This window comes from Salmo trutta, chromosome 21, assembly GCF_901001165.1.
Source record: "Salmo trutta chromosome 21, fSalTru1.1, whole genome shotgun sequence".
Lineage (NCBI taxonomy): Eukaryota > Metazoa > Chordata > Actinopteri > Salmoniformes > Salmonidae > Salmo > Salmo trutta.
The window spans coordinates 33,945,418-33,966,939 of NC_042977.1; the positions used below are offsets into that span (position 1 = coordinate 33,945,418).

The 21,522-nt window shown below is 44.2% G+C and overlaps 1 protein-coding gene across 2 annotated transcripts in view; it reads right to left on the bottom strand.

Annotated features, from left to right (window-relative positions):
• Positions 1-21,522, bottom strand: part of LOC115157224 (epidermal growth factor receptor) — an 85,786-nt gene that overhangs the window by 4,354 nt on the left and 59,910 nt on the right. For both annotated transcript variants that reach the window (XM_029705295.1, XM_029705296.1), the window contains 9 exons: positions 13,075-13,113; positions 12,774-12,918; positions 12,538-12,660; positions 12,096-12,194; positions 10,883-11,068; positions 10,234-10,389; positions 9,861-9,936; positions 7,469-7,713; positions 7,071-7,238 (listed from right to left, as the gene is read on the bottom strand). In XM_029705295.1, the coding sequence (XP_029561155.1) occupies positions 7,071-7,238; positions 7,469-7,713; positions 9,861-9,936; positions 10,234-10,389; positions 10,883-11,068; positions 12,096-12,194; positions 12,538-12,660; positions 12,774-12,918; positions 13,075-13,113 (1,237 nt within the window). The remainder of the gene's footprint in view (positions 1-7,070; positions 7,239-7,468; positions 7,714-9,860; positions 9,937-10,233; positions 10,390-10,882; positions 11,069-12,095; positions 12,195-12,537; positions 12,661-12,773; positions 12,919-13,074; positions 13,114-21,522) is intronic.

Sequence of the window (21,522 nt, forward strand, 5' to 3'; positions counted from 1 at the left end):
CAGGGTGCTGAAGGTCCTGAGGTATATATTACTATTATTGTACCGTAGAGTGTAGGAGCTGGGTGCTGAGGTATATATTATTATTATTGTACCATAGTGTAGGAGCTGGGTGCTGAAGGTCCTGAGGTATATATTACTATTATTGTACCATATAATGTAGGAGCTGGGTGCTGAAGGTCCTGAGGTATATATTACTATTATTGTACCATATAATGTAGGAGCTGGGTGCTGAAGGTCCTGAGGTATATATTACTATTATTGTACCATATAATGTAGGAGCTGGTTGCTGAAGGTCCTGAGGTATATATTACTATTATTGTACCGTAGAGTGTAGGAGCTGGGTGCTGAAGGTGCTGAGGTATATATTATTATTATTGTACCGTAGAGTGTAGGATCTGGGTGCTGAAGGTGCTGAGGCATATATTACTATTATTGTACCATATAATGTAGGAGCTGGGTGTTGAGGTATATATTACTATTATTGTACCGTAGAGTGTAGGAGCTGGGTGCTGAAGGTGCTGAGGTATATATTACTATTATTGTACCATAGTGTAGGAGCTGGGTGCTGAAGGTGCTCAGGTATATATTACTATTATTGTACCATATAATGTAGGAGCTGGGTGCTGAAGGTCCTGAGGTATATATTACTATTATTGTACCATATAATGTAGGAGCTGGGTGCTGAAGGTGCTGAGGTATATATTACTATTATTGTACCGTAGAGTGTAGGAGCTGGGTGCTGAAGGTCCTGAGGTATATATTACTATTATTGTACCATAGAGTGTAGGAGCTGGGTGCTGAAGGTCCTGAGGTATATATTACTATTATTGTACCATAGTGTAGGAGCTGGGTGCTGAAGGTGCTGAGGTATATATTACTATTATTGTACCATATAATGTAGGAGCTGGGTGCTGAAGGTCCTGAGGTATATATTACTATTATTGTACCTTATAATGTAGGAGCTATGTGCTGAAGGTCCTGAGGTATATATTACTATTATTGTACCGTAGAGTGTAGGAGCTGGGTGCTGAAGGTGCTGAGGTATATATTACTATTATTGTACCATAGTGTAGGAGCTGGGTGCTGAAGGTGCTGAGGTATATATTACTATTATTGTACCATATAATGTAGGAGCTGGGTGCTGAGGTATATATTACTATTATTGTACCATATAATGTAGGAGCTGGGTGCTGAAGGTGCTGAGGTATATATTACTATTATTGTACCGTAGAGTGTAGGAGCTGGGTGCTGAAGGTCCTGAGGTATATATTACTATTATTGTACCATAGAGTGTAGGAGCTGGGTGCTGAAGGTCCTGAGGTATATATTACTATTATTGTACCATAGTGTAGGAGCTGGGTGCTGAAGGTGCTGAGGTATATATTACTATTATTGTACCATATAATGTAGGAGCTGGGTGCTGAAGGTCCTGAGGTATATATTACTATTATTGTACCTTATAATGTAGGAGCTATGTGCTGAAGTTCCTGAGGTATATATTACTATTATTGTACCGTAGAGTGTAGGAGCTGGGTGCTGAAGGTGCTGAGGTATATATTGCTATTATTGTACCATAGTGTAGGAGCTGGGTGCTGAAGGTGCTGAGGTACATATTACTATTATTGTACCATATAATGTAGGAGCTGGGTGCTGAGGCATATATTACTATTATTGTACCATATAATGTAGGAGCTGGGTGCTGAGGTATATATTACTATTATTGTACCATATAATGTAGGAGCTGGGTGCTGAAGGTCCTGAGGTATATATTACTATTATTGTACCATATAATGTAGGAGCTGGGTGCTGAAGGTCCTGAGGTATATATTACTATTATTGTACCGTAGAGTGTAGGAGCAGGGTGCTGAAGGTCCTGAGGTATATAATACTATTATTGTACCATATAATGTAGGAGCTGAAGGTCTTGAGGTATATATTACTATTATTGTACCATATAATGTAGGAGCTGGGTGCTGAAGGTCCTGAGGTATATATTACTATTATTGTACCATATAATGTAGGAGCTGGGTGCTGAGGCATATATTACTATTATTGTACCGTAGAGTGTAGGATCTGGGTGCTGAAGGTGCTGAGGTATATATTACTATTATTGTACCGTAGAGTGTAGGAGCAGGGTGCTGAAGGTGCTGAGGTATATATTACTATTATTGTACCGTAGAGTGTAGGAGCTGGGTGCTGAAGGTGCTGAGGTATATATTACTATTATTGTACCGTAGAGTGTAGGAGCTGGGTGCTGAAGGTGCTGAGGTATATATTACTATTATTGTACCGTAGAGTGTAGGAGCTGGGTGCTGAAGGTGCTGAGGTATATATTACTATTATTGTACCGTAGAGTGTAGGAGCAGGGTGCTGAAGGTGCTGAGGTATATATTACTATTATTGTACCGTAGAGTGTAGGAGCTGGGTGCTGAAGGTGCTGAGGTATATATTACTATTATTGTAGCATATAATGTAGGAGCTGGGTGCTGAAGGTCCTGAGGTATATATTACTATTATTGTACCGTAGAGTGTAGGAGCTGGGTGCTGAAGGTGCTGAGGTATATATTACTATTATTGTACCGTAGAGTGTAGGAGCTGGGTGCTGAGGTATATATTACTATTATTGTACCGTAGAGTGTAGGAGCTGGGTGCTGAAGGTGCTGAGGTATACATTACTATTATTGTACCATAGAGTGTAGGAGCTGGGTGCTGAAGGTGCTGAGGTATATATTACTATTATTGTACCGTAGAGTGTAGGAGATGGGTGCTGAAGGTGCTGAGATATATATTACTATTATTGTACCGTAGAGTGTAGGAGCTGTGTGCTGAAGGTGCTGAGGTATATATTACTATTATTGTACCATATAATGTAGGAGCTAGGTGCTGAAGGTCCTGAGGTATATATTACTATTATTGTACCATAGTGTAGGAGCTGGGTGCTGAAGGTGCTGAGGTATATATTACTATTATTGTACCATATAATGTAGGAGCTGAAGGTCCTGAGGTATATATTACTATTATTGTACCATATAATGTAGGAGCTGGGTGCTGAAGGTCCTGAGGTATGTATTACTATTATTGTACCGTAGAGTGTAGGAGCTGGGTGCTGAAGGTGCTGAGGTATATATTACTATTATTGTAGCATATAATGTAGGAGCTGGGTGCTGAAGGTCCTGAGGTATATATTACTATTATTGTACCGTAGAGTGTAGGAGCTGGGTGCTGAAGGTGCTGAGGTATATATTACTATTATTGTACCATAGAGTGTAGGAGCTGGGTGCTGAGGTATATATTACTATTATTGTACCGTAGAGTGTAGGAGCTGGGTGCTGAAGGTGCTGAGGTATACATTACTATTATTGTACCATAGAGTGTAGGAGCTGGGTGCTGAAGGTGCTGAGGTATATATTACTATTATTGTACCGTAGAGTGTAGGAGCTGGGTGCTGAAGGTGCTGAGGTATACATTACTGTTATTGTACCATAGAGTGTAGGAGCTGGGTGCTGAAGGTGCTGAGGTATATATTACTATTATTGTACCGTAGAGTGTAGGAGCTGGGTGCTGAAGGTGCTGAGGTATATATTACTATTATTGTACCATATAATGTAGGAGCTGGGTGCTGAAGGTGCTGAGGCATATATTACTATTATTGTACCATAGTGTAGTAGCTGGGTGCTGAAGGTGCTGAGGTATATATTACTATTATTGTACCATATAATGTAGGAGCTGGGTGTTGAGGTATATATTACCATTATTGTACCGTAGAGTGTAGGAGCTGGGTGCTGAAGGTGCTGAGGTATATATTACTATTATTGTACCATAGTGTAGGAGCTGGGTGCTGAAGGTGCTGAGGTATATATTACTATTATTATACCGTAGAGTGTAGGAGCAGGGTGCTGAAGGTGCTGAGGTATATATTACTATTATTGTACCGTAGAGTGTAGCAGCAGGGTGCTGAAGGTGCTGAGGTATATATTACTATTATTGTACCGTAGAGTGTAGGAGCAGGGTGCTGAAGGTGCTGAGGTATATATTACTATTATTGTACCGTAGAGTGTAGGAGCTGGGTGCTGAAGGTGCTGAGGTATATATTACTATTATTGTACCGTAGAGTGTAGGAGCAGGGTGCTGAAGGTGCTGAGGTATATATTACTATTATTGTACCGTAGAGTGTAGGAGCTGGGTGCTGAAGGTGCTGAGATATATATTACTATTATTGTACCGTAGAGTGTAGGAGCTGTTTGCTGAAGGTGCTGAGGTATATATTACTATTATTGTACCATATAATGTAGGAGCTAGGTGCTGAAGGTCCTGAGGTATATATTACTATTATTGTACCATAGTGTAGGAGCTGGGTGCTGAAGGTGCTGAGGTATATATTACTATTATTGTACCATATAATGTAGGAGCTGGGTGCTGAAGGTCCTGAGGTATATATTACTATTATTGTACCATATAATGTAGGAGCTGGGTGCTGAAGGTGCTGAGGTATGTATTACTATTATTGTACCGTAGAGTGTAGGAGCTGGGTGCTGAAGGTGCTGAGGTATATATTACTATTATTGTACCGTAGAGTGTAGGAGCTGGGTGCTGAAGGTGCTGAGGTATACATTACTATTATTGTACCATAGAGTGTAGGAGCTGGGTGCTGAAGGTGCTGAGGTATATATTACTATTATTGTACCGTAGAGTGTAGGAGCTGGGTGCTGAAGGTGCTGAGATATATATTACTATTATTGTACCGTAGAGTGTAGGAGCTGTGTGCTGAAGGTGCTGAGGTATATATTACTATTATTGTACCATATAATGTAGGAGCTAGGTGCTGAAGGTCCTGAGGTATATATTACTATTATTGTACCATAGTGTAGGAGCTGGGTGCTGAAGGTGCTGAGGTATATATTACTATTATTGTACCATATAATGTAGGAGCTGGGTGCTGAAGGTCCTGAGGTATATATTACTATCATTGTACCATATAATGTAGGAGCTGGGTGCTGAAGGTCCTGAGGTATGTATTACTATTATTGTACCGTAGAGTGTAGGAGCTGGGTGCTGAAGGTGCTGAGGTATATATTACTATTATTGTAGCATATAATGTAGGAGCTGGGTGCTGAAGGTCCTGAGGTATATATTACTATTATTGTACCGTAGAGTGTAGGAGCTGGGTGCTGAAGGTGCTGAGGTATATATTACTATTATTGTACCATAGAGTGTAGGAGCTGGGTGCTGAGGTATATATTACTATTATTGTACCGTAGAGTGTAGGAGCTGGGTGCTGAAGGTGCTGAGGTATACATTACTATTATTGTACCATAGAGTGTAGGAGCTGGGTGCTGAAGGTGCTGAGGTATATATTACTATTATTGTACCGTAGAGTGTAGGAGCTGGGTGCTGAAGGTGCTGAGGTATACATTACTATTATTGTACCATAGAGTGTAGGAGCTGGGTGCTGAAGGTGCTGAGGTATATATTACTATTATTGTACCGTAGAGTGTAGGAGCTGGGTGCTGAAGGTGCTGAGGTATATATTACTATTATTGTACCATATAATGTAGGAGCTGGGTGCTGAAGGTGCTGAGGCATATATTACTATTATTGTACCATAGTGTAGTAGCTGGGTGCTGAAGGTGCTGAGGTATATATTACTATTATTGTACCATATAATGTAGGAGCTGGGTGTTGAGGTATATATTACCATTATTGTACCGTAGAGTGTAGGAGCTGGGTGCTGAAGGTGCTGAGGTATATATTACTATTATTGTACCATAGTGTAGGAGCTGGGTGCTGAAGGTGCTGAGGTATATATTACTATTATTGTACCGTAGAGTGTAGGAGCTGGGTGCTGAAGGTCCTGAGGTATATATTACTATTATTCTACCATAGTGTAGGAGCTGGGTGCTGAAGTTGCTGAGGTATATATTATTATTAATGTACCATAGTGTAGGAGCTGGGTGCTGAAGGTGCTGAGGTATATATTACTATTATTGTACCATATAATGTAGGAGCTGGGTGCTGAAGGTCCTGAGGTATATATTACTATTATTGTACCGTAGAGTGTAGGAGCTGGGTGCTGAAGGTGCTGAGGTATATATTACTATTATTGTACCATAGAGTGTAGGAGCTGGGTGCTGAAGGTGCTGAGGTATACATTACTATTATTGTACCATAGAGTGTAGGAGCTGGGTGCTGAAGGTGCTGAGGTATATATTACTATTATTGTACCGTAGAGTGTAGGAGCTGGGTGCTGAAGGTGCTGAGGTATATATTACTATTATTGTACCATATAATGTAGGAGCTGGGTGCTGAAGGTGCTGAGGCATATATTACTATTATTGTACCATAGTGTAGTAGCTGGGTGCTGAAGGTGCTGAGGTATATATTACTATTATTGTACCATATAATGTAGGAGCTGGGTGTTGAGGTATATATTACCATTATTGTACCGTAGAGTGTAGGAGCTGGGTGCTGAAGGTGCTGAGGTATATATTACTATTATTGTACCATAGTGTAGGAGCTGGGTGCTGAAGGTGCTGAGGTATATATTACTATTATTGTACTGTAGAGTGTAGGAGCTGGGTGCTGAAGGTGCTGAGGTATATATTACTATTATTGTACCGTAGAGTGTAGGAGCAGGGTGCTGAAGGTGCTGAGGTATATATTATTATTATTGTACCGTAGAGTGTAGGAGCTGGGTGCTGAAGGTGCTGAGATATATATTACTATTATTGTACCGTAGAGTGTAGGAGCAGGGTGCTGAAGGTGCTGAGGTATATATTACTATTATTGTACCGTAGAGTGTAGGTGCTGAAGGTGCTGAGGTATATATTACTATTATTGTACCGTAGAGTGTAGGAGCAGGGTGCTGAAGGTGCTGAGGTATATATTACTATTATTGTACCGTAGAGTGTAGGAGCAGGGTGCTGAAGGTGCTGAGGTATATATTACTATTATTGTACCATATAATGTAGGAGCTGGGTGCTGAAGGTGCTGAGGTATATATTACTATTATTGTACCATAGTGTAGGAGCAGGGTGCTGAAGGTCCTGAGGTATATATTACTATTATTGTACCGTAGAGTGTAGAAGCTGGGTGCGGGAGGTACTGGAGCTACTGAAGAAGCCGTGCTGAGGCACTAGGTACTCGTCTGCGTCCACAGCATCTTCCATGTCCTCTCCACTGATCAGACTGCGGTAGAACTTGGTGTCGGTGGGGCTGGGGAGGTGCATCCGGTCGTCACCCTGGAAGAGACACATACAACTCACCATCAGTACCCAAAAAACAGGCAGAAAGAATAATAGAGTAGCTAGGTGGTTGTTCACTAGCTTTACAGTGGCTGTGGGAGCCGTGTGTGTGTGTGTGTGTGTGTGTGTGTGTGTGTGTGTGTGTGTGTGTGTGTGTGTGTGTGTGTGTGTGTGAGAGAGTGTGAGAGACTCTACAGTTATTCCTGACAAGGAGTTAAAATGCTTACCTGGATGACAAGGTAACGTGGGGGATCCCGCGCCATCTTGGAAAACTCAGCTATCAGCTCCCGGAAACGAGGCCTGCTGTCTGCGTCGATCATCCAACATTTGACCATGATCATGTAGACGTCTATGGTACAGATGGGAGGCTGGGGGAGCCGCTCCCCTTTCTCCAGCACCCCTGCTACCTCACTGGCTGGGATGCCGTCATAGGGCTTGGTCCCAAACGTCATCAGCTCCCACGCGGTCACACCTAAACAGAGGTACAGTGAAACAGACTCACAATCAATGACATAATCTCAGTTAAAAACTTTCATTACTGTCACACTTAATGATAGTGGCACAATCTCAGATAAAGTTAAATCACTAGGGAAGATGACTGTTTTCATTCCAGAAAAGCAGATAGCATTGTGTTGATATCTGCCTAAGTTAGTTTTCAAAACATTCCACAGTCAACATCAGTAAGTTGGATGTGTCCTTAGGAGTGGGAGTTGTCATGTTCCGTCGGTGTTGGAGCAGTTTGAAAGGGAAAAGGAGGATGAGGAAAAGGAGAAGAGGATGGAAAGAAGGGAGGAGGAGGGCTGGCTGCTGCTACTGATGTCTTTGCCTTGTAGAGCGGAAGACACAATCCAACCTCAGAGGACAGGATCTGGAGACTGGCCGCTGAGCATGTGTGTCTGTGTGCGTGTGTGTGTGCATGCTTGCGTGTGTCCAAACCGGGGGTGGTGTGTGTGTGTTGTTGGCTTGAGAAAGTTGAGGATTCAACGTTTTTTTGACAAGACATTGGGCCTCTGGGACCTGCGGTGCATATCACCGATACCAGTTACCTGTTTCTCTCATCTGCCATCCCTATTTGGACCTGACTCTAACAGATTTGCGTAAGTACATTATCCAGAATCAATATTTATGTATCTGGAGTTACACATGCAATGTAGTTCATTCTGACACGATGCAGCATTGGCATGTTAGTCTTTTGTAAAGGTATCAGTACATTAATCCTATTAAATAGTGTATATGCATGTTCTCCTGACTTACCATAGCTCCACAGGATGTATGTTCTCCTGACTTACCATAGCTCCACAGGATGTATGTTCTCCTGACTTACCATAGCTCCACAGGATGCATGTTCTCCTGACTTACCATAGCTCCACAGGATGCATGTTCTCCTGACTTACCATAGCTCCACAGGATGTATGTTCTCCTGACTTACCATAGCTCCACAGGATGCATGTTCTCCTGACTTACCATAGCTCCACAGGATGCATGTTCTCCTGACTTACCATAGCTCCACAGGAAGTATGTTCTCCTGACTTACCGCAGCTCCACAGGATGTATGTTCTCCTGACTTACCATAGCTCCACAGGATGCATGTTCTCCTGACTTACCATAGCTCCACAGGATGTATGTTCTCCTGACTTACCATAGCTCCACAGGATGCATGTTCTCCTGACTTACCATAGCTCCACAGGATGCATGTTCTCCTGACTTACCATAGCTCCACAGGATGTATGTTCTCCTGACTTACCATAGCTCCACAGGATGTATGTTCTCCTGACTTACCATAGCTCCACAGGATGTATGTTCTCCTGACTTACCATAGCTCCACAGGATGTATGTTCTCCTGACTTACCATAGCTCCACAGGATGTATGTTCTCCTGACTTACCATAGCTCCACAGGATGCATGTTCTCCTGACTTACCATAGCTCCACAGGATGTATGTTCTCCTGACTTACCATAGCTCCACAGGATGTATGTTCTCCTGACTTACCATAGCTCCACAGGATGCATGTTCTCCTGACTTACCATAGCTCCACAGGATGTATGTTCTCCTGACTTACCAAAGCTCCACAGGATGTATGTTCTCCTGACTTACCATAGCTCCACAGGATGCATGTTCTCCTGACTTACCATAGCTCCACAGGATGCATGTTCTCCTGACTTACCATAGCTCCACAGGATGCATGTTCTCCTGACTTACCATAGCTCCACAGGATGTATGTTCTCCTGACTTACCATAGCTCCACAGGATGTATGTTCTCCTGACTTACCATAGCTCCACAGGATGCATGTTCTCCTGACTTACCATAGCTCCACAGGATGTATGTTCTCCTGACTTACCATAGCTCCACAGGATGTATGTTCTCCTGACTTACCAAAGCTCCACAGGATGTATGTTCTCCTGACTTACCATAGCTCCACAGGATGCATGTTCTCCTGACTTACCATAGCTCCACAGGATGCATGTTCTCCTGACTTACCATAGCTCCAGAGGATGCATGTTCTCCTGACTTACCATAGCTCCACAGGATGTATGTTCTCCTGACTTACCATAGCTCCACAGGATGTATGTTCTCCTGACTTACCATAGCTCCACAAGATGTAAGTTCTCCAGACTTACCATAGCTCCACACGTCACTTTGATGTGTATATGTCCGGTAGAGGATGGACTCCAGTGCCATCCATTTGATTGGTACCTGCAGAGAAAGGGTTCTCATGACATAGGGCTCACTGTGCAAGACCAACCTGAGGTAGCTAATACAACATTAAGTATGTAGGTAAAGTATTGTGTTATCGATAGACTATAATAGGTTGGGTAAGGGATGGAAATAGTAACAACAACATACATTATCACTATCATGCAATCAAAGTAAAAGGGGATTATAATATTATATTTACACTCCAAAAAATGTGTTCTGTTACATTACTACACAGTAATTCAATTAAAATCACACTATTTTCTTTATAGTAATGACAGAGGAGATTGAGCAGACCTTTCCTCCGTCTGCATGGTACTCCTTCTCGTCAGAGTTGAGGAGTTTGGCCAGGCCGAAGTCAGTGATCTTGACATGCTGAGGGGTCTTCACCAGGACGTTCCTCGCTGCCAGGTCACGATGCACCAGGTGATGCTCCTCCAGGTAGCTCATCCCCTGGGATCAACCACAGGTGAAAGGTCAAATGGTCTGGTATACGTCTACGGCCATACATGGGGCCTGTTCGATTACTAATGAAAATTAAGGAAGCATTTTAACAGTATTCACATTTTTCATGACTCATTGTTTGATTAGGTTTTAAAGAGGTCAACAAGACATCAAATGAGGGTTGAACTGTAGGGGTCTATTAGGAGTCTATACATGGCCATACATGGTTATACCAGACGTTCCACTGACTCCTGTTTGATTAAATACCATACACTGTGAGTCATGGGTAGTCAGAAATTAGGGTCAGGAAAACTCAGGGCCTCATCATAGTCTGGGTGCCATTCATCAGTAAGTTGGATGTGGTCCTTCGTAGTGGGAGCTGTCAAGTTCCATTAGCGTTGGAGCAGTTTGAAAAGGAGGATGAGGAAGTATTGGAAAATCACTGCAATTAAAAAAAAAACACTTTCCGGTCGATGACTGTTTAAATGCAGCTTAGGCTTACCTTGGCTATCTGTACACACCAGTTGAGGAGGTACTGGGATCCAATGTTGTCCTTGTTCTCCTTGACATAGTCCAGCAGACATCCGTAGGGCATGAGCTGTGTGACCAGCTGAACTGTGGAGGTCAGGCAGATGCCCAGGAGACGACAAACATGGGGGTGGTCCACACTGGCCATCACATAGGCCTCCTACAGTCAGATATATACAGTACCAACATTTACTACAGGCCAAGAATGAGGGCATCACTACTCTGCTCCACACTAGTAATCACATTATAGGCATTCTACAAAACACACAAACAGTACAGTATACAGCCTTTAGGGCTAGGGATGGTGGCATAATTCTACTGTGAGCTTGAAGACAATGACACTGGTCAGAAAAATACATCAACTTAGTGAATACTTTTAAGAGAGCTCTTGACCTCATTACAAGAGGTCAAGAGCAACATCACTGCAAAACCTCAGCTGTCCATGCACTCCATGAAGTCTGACACTGAATTTTCAAAACTGTGTCAGACCGGGTTTCAAATAGCATTTTAAATCTTTCAAATACTTGAGCCTGCCTGGAGTGCCAGGTGGGTGGAGTTATTCTATTGGTTCAACAATGCCAGGAAAGCTAAATCAAGCCCAGCTAAAGTATTTGAAAGATTTCCAATACTATTTGAACCCAGGTGTGGAATGTGTTTTTTAACTGTGGTTACTGGAAGAGATTCTAAATTCATTTCCAGAACACCTTAACCTTGAATCAGTATCCTCCTCCCACGCCCAACCCTGGACCAAAGCTTCTCAATGAGTTAATCCCATTTCCTACGCCTCCATCGAGGTCCCTGACTCGAAACCTGACTCCATTTTCAAGCTAAATGTTGTCATTATTTCAGCAACTACCTAAATGGAAGAGCATGTGCTTGGAATTAGACTATTAGAGGAAACGTGACACCTAAATTGGCCAGTAACATGCAATAATACTGAGTGTATTATGCCGCTAAATTAGGTCAAAATACTAATGTCAAAACATATTTTTTTTGAAAGTGCATGGTATGGATGACCATCAATGACTGTATGATACCAGAGTGTGCCTAACAGCACTAACCTAGACTGTATAATACCAGACAGATTCTACTGTAAATTAGATACTCTTTATATTTGGAGGATAACAGTTTCTAACTCCCATGAACAAACATCTTAGAGTAAAGTGATATAGAGTGATATAACTCACATCCAAGATCTCCTTGTTGGCTTTAGGTGATGTGGCCTCTCTTAAAACCTTGATGGCCACAGAGATCTTCACATCCTCTCCTTCAGGGACCCACAGACCCTGGATAGGACAGACAGTAGGGTTATTTAACATGGTAACAGGAGAAATCTGTGTCAGTGTGTGTACTTTGATAATTTCTTTCAATCTTTTGTCGTTAGTAGAATGTGGGAATGGTAAAATAACTAATAAGGTGACAGGAGGGTGAGAGTGGATTGATGCATGATGTGGTGCATTAAATATCTGGCTGTTCATTGAAAAACAGATGTAGATGTGTCTAAAAGTGTTGGTTTATATTCAGTCTGAACACACATTCCCATAAGCTCCTTAAGTACAGTACCACAGTACAATCCATGAAACTGGAGTTTCCAGAATTAAATCTAGTATTGTGAGCGTTTGTATTTACCTTGTAGACAGTGCCGAAGGCCCCTGATCCCAAAACTTTGATCTTCTTAAACTCTGTCTCCTTCAGGATACGGAGCAGAGCCTGGTTGGGCGCCTCACCACTGGGGGTCAGCGGTTCAACTAACTGTAGATGCAGATATGGATGGTTTACTTTCTGTTCACTTTGAGGCACTAAGCTGATTGAATTCCAGCCCTAGAAAGCCCTTGAGGCTCAGCAGTTCAGTTTCTGCCTCTCACCTCTCTCTCCTGGAGGAGTCTTCGCAGGGTCCTCTTCTTCTTGATGTGGCGTCGTCGTAGCAACACGAAGACAGACAATCCCATGATGAGAAAGGCCAGCATCCCGCCCACCACACCAGCTGCAATCACTGACAGGCCAGAGTTACTGAAAGGGGAACAGATGGTAACCAATCAATGCAGAGAAAATATTTACACAAATAATCAAATGTTCATTAGCTTAGTGAGCTTAGTGTTTAAGTTTATGTTGAATTTGAACAGTATGTTTGTAAGTTACTATACATGACTAGAGTCACTTGCTTACCCTTTAGACTGACAGCCTTTCAGACCAGGACCAGTACATCTGTAAACATATTAGCACATATATAATTGAGCTCTTATTGTTTTTTTATTCTAATCAAATCAAATTTTATTAGTCACATGCGCCGAATACAAGTGAAATGCTTACTTACGAACCCCTAACCAACAAAGCAGTTTCAAAAAAATACAGATAGGAATAAGAGATAAAAGTAACAAGTAATTAAAGAGCAGCAGTGAAATAACAATAGCGAGACTATATACAGGGGGGTACCGATACTGAGTAAATGTGTGGGGGCACCAGTTAGTTGAGGTAGAATGTACATGTAGGTAGAGTTATTAAAGTAACTATGCATAGATGACAACAGAGAGTAGCAGTGGTGTAAAGAGGGGTGAGGGGGGGGAGCACTGCAAATAGTCTGGGTAGCCATTTGACTAGATGTTCAGGAGGCTTATGGCTTGGGGGTAGAAGCTGTTTAGAAGCCTCTTGGACCTAGACTTGGCGCTGGTACCGCTTGCCATGCAGTAACCGAGAGAACAGTCTATGACGAGGGTGGCTGGAGTATTTGACTATTTTTAGGGCCTTCCTCTGACACTGCCTGGAATAGAGGTCCGAGATGGCAGGAAGCTTGGCCACAGTGATGTACTGGGCCGTTCGCACTATCCTCTGTAGTGCCTTGCGGTCGGAGGCCGAACAGTTGCCATACCAGGCGGTGATGCAACCAGTCAGGATGCTCTCGGTGGTGCAGCTGTAGAACCTTTTGAGGATCTGAGGACCCATGCCAAATCTTTTCAGTCTCCTGAGGCTAATCTGAAAACAAGGCTCCCCAAATTCTATCAGCATATCGGTTGTGCTACCAGGGCGGGCAAAACCCTAGACCACTGTTATTCTAACTTCCGCGACGCATATAAGGCCCTCCCCCGCCCTCCCTTTGGAAAAGCTGACCACGACTCCATTTTGTTGCTCCCAGCCTATAGACAGAAGCTAAAACAGGAAGCTCCCGCCCTCAGGTCTGTTCAACGCTGGTCCGACCAATCGGATTCCACGCTTCAAGACCGCTTCGATCACGTGGACTGGGATATGTTCCGCATTGCTGCAAACAACAACAATGACGAATAGGCTGACTCGGTGTGCGAGTTCATTAACAAGTGCATCGGTGATGTCGTACCAACAGCGTCTATTAAAACATTCCCCAACCAGAAACCGTGGATTGATGGCAGCATTCGCGCAAACTGAACGCGCGAACCACTGCTGTTAATCAGGGCAAAGTGACCGGAAACATGACCGAATATAAACAGTGAAGCTATTCCCTCCGCAAGGCAATCAAACAAGCTAAGCGTCAGTACAGAGACAAAGTGGTGTCGCAATTAAACGGCTCAGACACGAGAGGTATGTGGCAGGGTCTACAGTCAATCACGGACTACAAAAGAAAAATCAGCCCCGTCGCGGATCACGATGCCTTGCTCCCAGACAGACTAAACAAGTGTTTTGCTCGCTTTGAGGACAATACAGTGCCACTAACACAGCCTACTACCAAAACCTGCGGGCTCTCCTTCACTGCAGCCAACGTGAGTAAAACATTTAAACGTGTTAACCCTCGCAAGGCTGCAGGCCCAGACGGCATCCCCGGCCGCGTCGTCAGAGCATGCGCAGACCAGCTGGCTGGTGTGTTTACAGACATATTCAATCAATCCTTATCCCAGTCTGCTGTCCCCACATGCTTCAAGAGGGCCACCATTGTTCCTGTTCCCAAGAAAGCTAAGGTAACTGAGCTAAATGACTACCGCCCTGTAGCACTCACTTCCGTCATCATGAAGTGCTTTGAGAGACTAGTCAAGGACCATATCACCTCCACCCTACCTGACACCCTAGACCCACTCCAATTTGCTTACCGACCCAATGGGTCCACAGACGACGCAATCGCCATCACACTGCACACTGCCCTAACCCATCTGGACAAGAGGAATACCTATGTAAGAATGCTGTTCATCGATTACAGCTCAGCATTTAACACCAAAGTACCCTCCAAACTCATCATTAAGCTCGAGACCCTGGGTCTCGACCCCGACCTGTGCAACTGGGTCCTGGACTTCCTGATGGGCCGCTCCCAGGTGGTGAGGGTAGGTAACAACATTTCCACCCCGCTGATCCTCAACACTGGGTCCCCACAAGGGTGCGTTCTCAGCCCTCGTCTGTACTCCCTGTTCACCCACGACTGCGTGGCCATGCACGCATCCAACTCAATCATCAAGTTTGCAGACGACACTACAGTGGTAGGCTTGATTACCAACAACGACGAGACGGCCTACGGGGAGGAGGTGAGGGCCCTCGGAGTGTGGTGTCAGGAAAATAACCTCGCACTCAACGTCAACAAAACAAAAGAGATGATCGTGGACTTCAGGAAACAGCAGAGGGAGCAGCCCCCTATCTACATTGACGGGACAGTAGTGGAGAGGGTGGAGAGTTTTAAGTTCCTCGGCGTACACATCACGGACAAACTGAAATGGTCCACCCACACAGACAGCGTGGTGAAGAAGGCGCAGCAGCGCCTCTTCAACATCAGGAGGCTGAAGAAATTCGGCTTGTCACCAAAAACACTCACAAACTTTTACAGATGCACAATCGAGAGCATCCTGTCGGGCTGTATCACAGCCTGGTACGGCAACTGCTCCGCCCACAACCGTAAGGGTCTCCAGAGGGTAGTGAGGTCTGCACAACGCATCACCGGGTGCAAACTACCTGCCCTCCAGGATACCTACACCACCCGATGTCACAGGAAGGCCAAAAAGATCATCAAGGACAGCAACCACCCGAGCCACTGCCTGTTCACCCCGCTAACATCCAGAAGGCGAGGTCAGTACAGGTGCATCAAAGCTGGAACCGAGAGACTGAAAAACAGCTTCTATCTCAAGGCCATCAGACTGTTAAAGGTCAAACGCTTCGTTAAAGCCAAGCCCACTCAAAATCGGAAAAGTCAATCTGCTTCCACCTTGAACAGAAATGGCAGATCACGTCGTTGCGAACGACCACTCCACTTTGTGGGGAATATGTCCACTAACCACGAATCTAAACGGCCATACCTGGAAACAGTCCTGGAGGACTGCTTAACTTGTCATGCGCTAATGGATTCGGGTGCGACAATATCACTCATCTCTCAAACATTGTTTGATGATCTCAAAAGGGCTTTGAAGCCAACTAAACGTTGGTTAAAAGTGGAACGATGCGACACTAAACTTCGAGGGGTCACTGAGACTACCTCGCCTCTCACATTGAGAGTCATGCTGAAACTACACTTCCAGGACGTATCGCTCGTTCACCCTGTGTATGTTACCAGCCTCGAAACTGTAACCCTGCTACTTGGAGCAGACTTGATGGATCGGTTACTCCCATTGATGGATTGGAAAACCAACCAGGTATGGTCACAGGCCACAGTGCCTTCTCCACTGACCACACTGTCTTCCCCTAACGCTAGCTGCAACGCAGTCATTCACGAGGGGTATCTGTCGAAAGCACCCCTTGGGAAAACGACGTTTAGAAACCTCTTGGTGCAGAATCCGATCCATGGAGACACATTCCATCAGACTACCTAATTGACCATTCTTTTCATGATTTCGAGCCAGCTGTCTCTGTGAATAAGCAACTTCCCTCCCCCTTGCAGTCGTGCAATACGATAGTTGAGATGAACTTCTCTTGCCCTTTGGACACTTCCGCAAGCAATGCGGCCGTCTCAGCAAGTAACACATTGATGCACAGAGTATACTCTGCTTCCGATGATACACCTTCCGCTTTGTTGGGGACTGTCACCCCTTACAATGACACTAATGGCGTCAGTGAAACACTTTGCGATATCACAGACCGATATCCTCGTCTCAGTTCGCAGGTAATGAAGAGGTTGCCACACGCGGACGCGGTGGTGACTGACATGCCTCGACAGCCACTGAGCGTTTTGAAGCACAAACACCAGGAGATTTGGCTGAAAGGTTACAGCCATTCTCATAACGCGGCCGCTGACAACTCGTACATAGGGTCCGACCTTTTCATTTGCGCATCGGACACCAACACCACCCGCTGGTGGGGGGGTCCCGAGGCACAAAGCGGGGGAATAGTAGCCCAGACCCATGATGAGCCTCATCGAGGCCGGTGGGGGGGTCAAGACTATGGACAACACCGTACGAGGCCGCCAGAGCATAAATCAACTCTAGTTGTAAACTCTCCTATGAGAACAGTGAGGAGCAGACAGGCCCCTAGACGGGGATTATCTTAGAAGACATCTAAGATAGTACTGAGGTATACCACACTGGTCGTAAAGGAAGTCCAGTGGACTTGTCCACCTCCAAAACAAATGGCATCAGTAATCATTCTTTGCCATGTGTAGGTTCAACTACAATACAACTAGTAAAATGCTCCAATCATGTGTTCCGGTAGATAATATTTCAGAATAAATCGGTAGGATAACTGGTCCCCTTGAGTACCAGTACTAGCAACAGTCAGTCCCGCTACAATCAGTAAGAAGATTAGTAACCTCACAAGTTAAATTGCGATTGATAATAGCGACATAGGAGTCACTCAGAGTGAAAAATGTGGAGGGGAATCTCCAGTGCACTCTTCCAATGGTTAACACACATGTCACTAATAAATAGGACCCTCCATTCAGGAGGAAAATTATTAGAAGTCATGAACCATGATCACACCACGTATGACTGGTCCAATACTTAAAGAGTACTTCCGTCGTGAGGTTAGCTCCTCCGTGGATAACATAGCTATGAAATAGACTTCATACCTATCACCACTACAATAGTGGAAGACACAGTGACTTGTAGAAAAACTACTACAGACTCCCTTGACACCATTTCTGACTGACCTCCAGGCATTGACCTGAAAATTACCTGACTATGTCAGACTCATTCTGAACAAGTTGTAATCTGCCCGGATACTTGGTTTTCTTCCCTTGACATGCGCGCATGTGTAAGCATAAGCGCACATGCACAACGGAACATCCAATTAGGATTTATGCTAGGACCACTTAAGGGCCCAAGCAATATACCAGCCTTAGTAAAGTTGAACATTTACTTCTAGGCCTTTGACTCTACAGCACTCACCAGTTTTCTTCCCAGAAGTCCGTAGGTCATACCTGTAGACTGCCCAAAACTAGTGCATTACAGCTGTAGACTTATCATATAGTTATCAACTTAGGATAGCGCCTAAGCGACACACCAAGTAGGAAAAACCCTAGATATGGCATTAGAGACAATGCCATGATAATCATTTTGCCAGAACATTGGACCTATATAGAATACAGTCCAATTAGATGATATTTTTTTTGTGTGAGAACTATATTTTGTATATTTTTGGTTTTGTTTATGCTTTCATTCCTTTTCGGTTCAGTTCCTTTGACACATAGGAAGTGATAGAGCCATAAACAAAGTCCCCATACAACCATCACTTAGTGCCACAACGCCGCTCATTGGGGAATGTAATTATATATATTTCATGAGTGTGTGTGCGTTGTTAACATCTGCCTAAGTTACTGCCAGATCTTCCAGTCTGGACGACGGGTCCGGAACGGCGACCCCAAATCCGGACACCCACGGCCTATCCTTGTGGCAGCATGCCCGCTGTCAGAGAGACTACCAAGGTAAACCACCAGAGGGGGGGACCGCAACGGCGATCACCAACCAGGACATCCCCTGGCCCTTCCTGGGTACTTTGCAGCTTCCAGGGAACCTACCAAGGTACGCCACTAGAGGAGACCGCAACGGCGATCACCAACCGGACATCAACTGCCCATCCTTGTGGTGGACTGCTCCGCTTTCAGAGAGCCTACCAAGTTCAACCACCAGAGGGGACTGCAACGATGATCTACCAATGGGACATCACGTGGTCATGATTTTATGTTGATTTGTAACTTGCAGGATAAACAAGATCCAAACCACCAGGGGGGGTATGTCATGACGTTGGCCTCTGAGTACAGGGAGGACAGTTGACCCCCTCCCCTTTGTACCATCCCCCAACCTTGCACCCCCACCCAGGCCCTGTGTGAAAGGGTTGTAAAAATTCTAAGAGGAGAATCTCCTACCACATGTTTCATAGAGAGACAAAGGAAATTCTTCCAACTCATAGAATTGGAGTACCGAACGACATTTTATGTTCTGGAGAAGGTATGGAAGATTGGTGAAGAGTCCAGCTACGAACTGGTCCGCTTGGTACAATTTTGTGATACTCAGAAGAGACAATATAGCCATATTACCATAAAACTGTTTATATAATAGCCTCAGCGATGAGACTTGCATCATAATGGTTGTATAAAATGTATTAATAAGGATAAAGCTATTTGTAATACATTGAGATGCTATGTACTGATGTTAATGTGATAGAATTGGATTTCTGTACCAAGCTTCACTCAGCCATCGGCACGCCCCCCAAGGGACACAGACAGGACCAGGCGTCATTTGACAAGCCTGTTCCAGGGTCACCTATAAAAACCCCCACCCTGATTTACTTTCTTAAGACCAGGCCTGCACTCCATGGCCAGTAGGTTTTACCATCCAATTCCTCTACTGAAAGTGAACTACACCACGTGGTTAACTTTTACTATCGAGACCGACAGAATAAGAACAAGTCTTTGATATTAATTATTAGTCTGCAGCTAAGTAAATTATATCATCGAACGCGAAGACCAACAAAACATCCATTCTATGACGACATTAATGAATGTCGCTTTGAAAGATCCATTCTAACCAAGAGAGAGAGAGAGAGAACTCTCCATCAGAACAGAACTCTTCAACAAGGATCCCGACGACACTGAGCGTAAATATATATTGATTGTAATTGTTCCCGAATGAGTGAGCGTTCAATTGTCAATTGTAATATTAATGAACTCTGTAGGTGTGCATCCTCAGCTGACTATTATGATCCATTGTTCAACAGGCCGACCTGCCTGTTAGCCCATTAGGGCACATTACTATACCAATCCTTTGTGACGATAATTACTGTTTGTATGTTTTCTGTTAATTACTTAGTGTAGTAAATAAATGATTTTAAGACAATTGATGTATGGATGATTTTAGTAAAGACTGGGTTCGTGCAGATACAACAATTTACGACGTTTGGAATGAGACTGGACGAGAGGTAAAATACGCCATTTAAACCAGAAGATAATCGGCCTATATTATAATATAGGTTAAGTTATATTAGGAAAATTATAACTTTGTAATCTGAATATTTTTCTTGGTGCCCCGATCTCATAGTTAATTACAATTAAACGATTAATCAGTTTAATCGCGTGATAATAATTACAGGGAGTTAATTGATAAACCTATCTTCAGTTTAATGGTACCCAAAGACACGACAACTCCATACTATCTATTACATCTTGCCTATGTCGTTCGGCCATCACTCATTTATATATTTTTATGTACATATTCGTATTCATTCCTTTACACTTGTGTGTACAAGGTAGTTGTTGTGGAATTGGTAGATTACTGCACTTACTGCACTTATATTACTGCATGGTCGGAACTAGAAGAACAAGCATTTCGCTACACTTGCATTAACACCTGCTAACCATGTGTATGTGACAAATAAATTTGATTTGAAAAGGTCTTGTTGTGTCCTCTTCACGACTGTCTTGGTGTGCTTGGACCATGTTAGTTTGTTGGTGATGTGGACACCAAGGAACTTGAAGCTCTCAACCTGCTTCACTGCAGCCCCGTCGATGAGAATGGCAGCGTGCTCGGTCCTCTTTTTCCTGTAGTCCACAATCATCACCTTTGTCTTGATCACGTTGAGGGAGAGGTTGTTGTCCTGGCACCACACGGCCAGGTCTCTGACCTCCTCCCTATAGGCTGTCTCGTCGTTGTCGGTGATCAGGCCTACCACTGTTGTGTCATTGGCAAACTTAATGATGGTGTTGGAGTCGTGCCTGGCCGTGCAGTCATGAGTGAACAGGGAGTACAGGAGGGGACTGAGCACGCACCCCTGAGGGGCCCCTGTGTTGAGGATCAGCGTGGCGGATGTGTTGTTACCTACCCTTACCACCTGGGGGCGGCCCGTCAGGAAGTCCAGGATCCAGTTGCAGAGGGAGGTGTTTAGTGCCAGGGTCCTTAGCTTAGTGATGAGCTTAGAGGGCACAATCGTCCCGTGTGGCTCAGTTGGTAGAGCATGGTGTTTGCAACGCCAGGGTTGTGGGTTCGATTCCCACGGGGGACCAGTACGGGGAATATTTTTTTTTAATGAAATGTATGCATTCACTACTGTAAGTCGCTCTGGATAAGAGCGTCTGCTAAATGACTAAAATGTAAATGTAAAATGTGTTGAACGCTGAGCTGTAGTCAATGAGTAGCATTGTCACATAGGTGTTCTTTTTGTCCAGGTGGGAAAGGGCAGTGTGGAGTGCAATAGAGATTGCATCATTGGGGCGGTATGCAAATTGGAGTGGGTCTTGGGTTTCTGGGA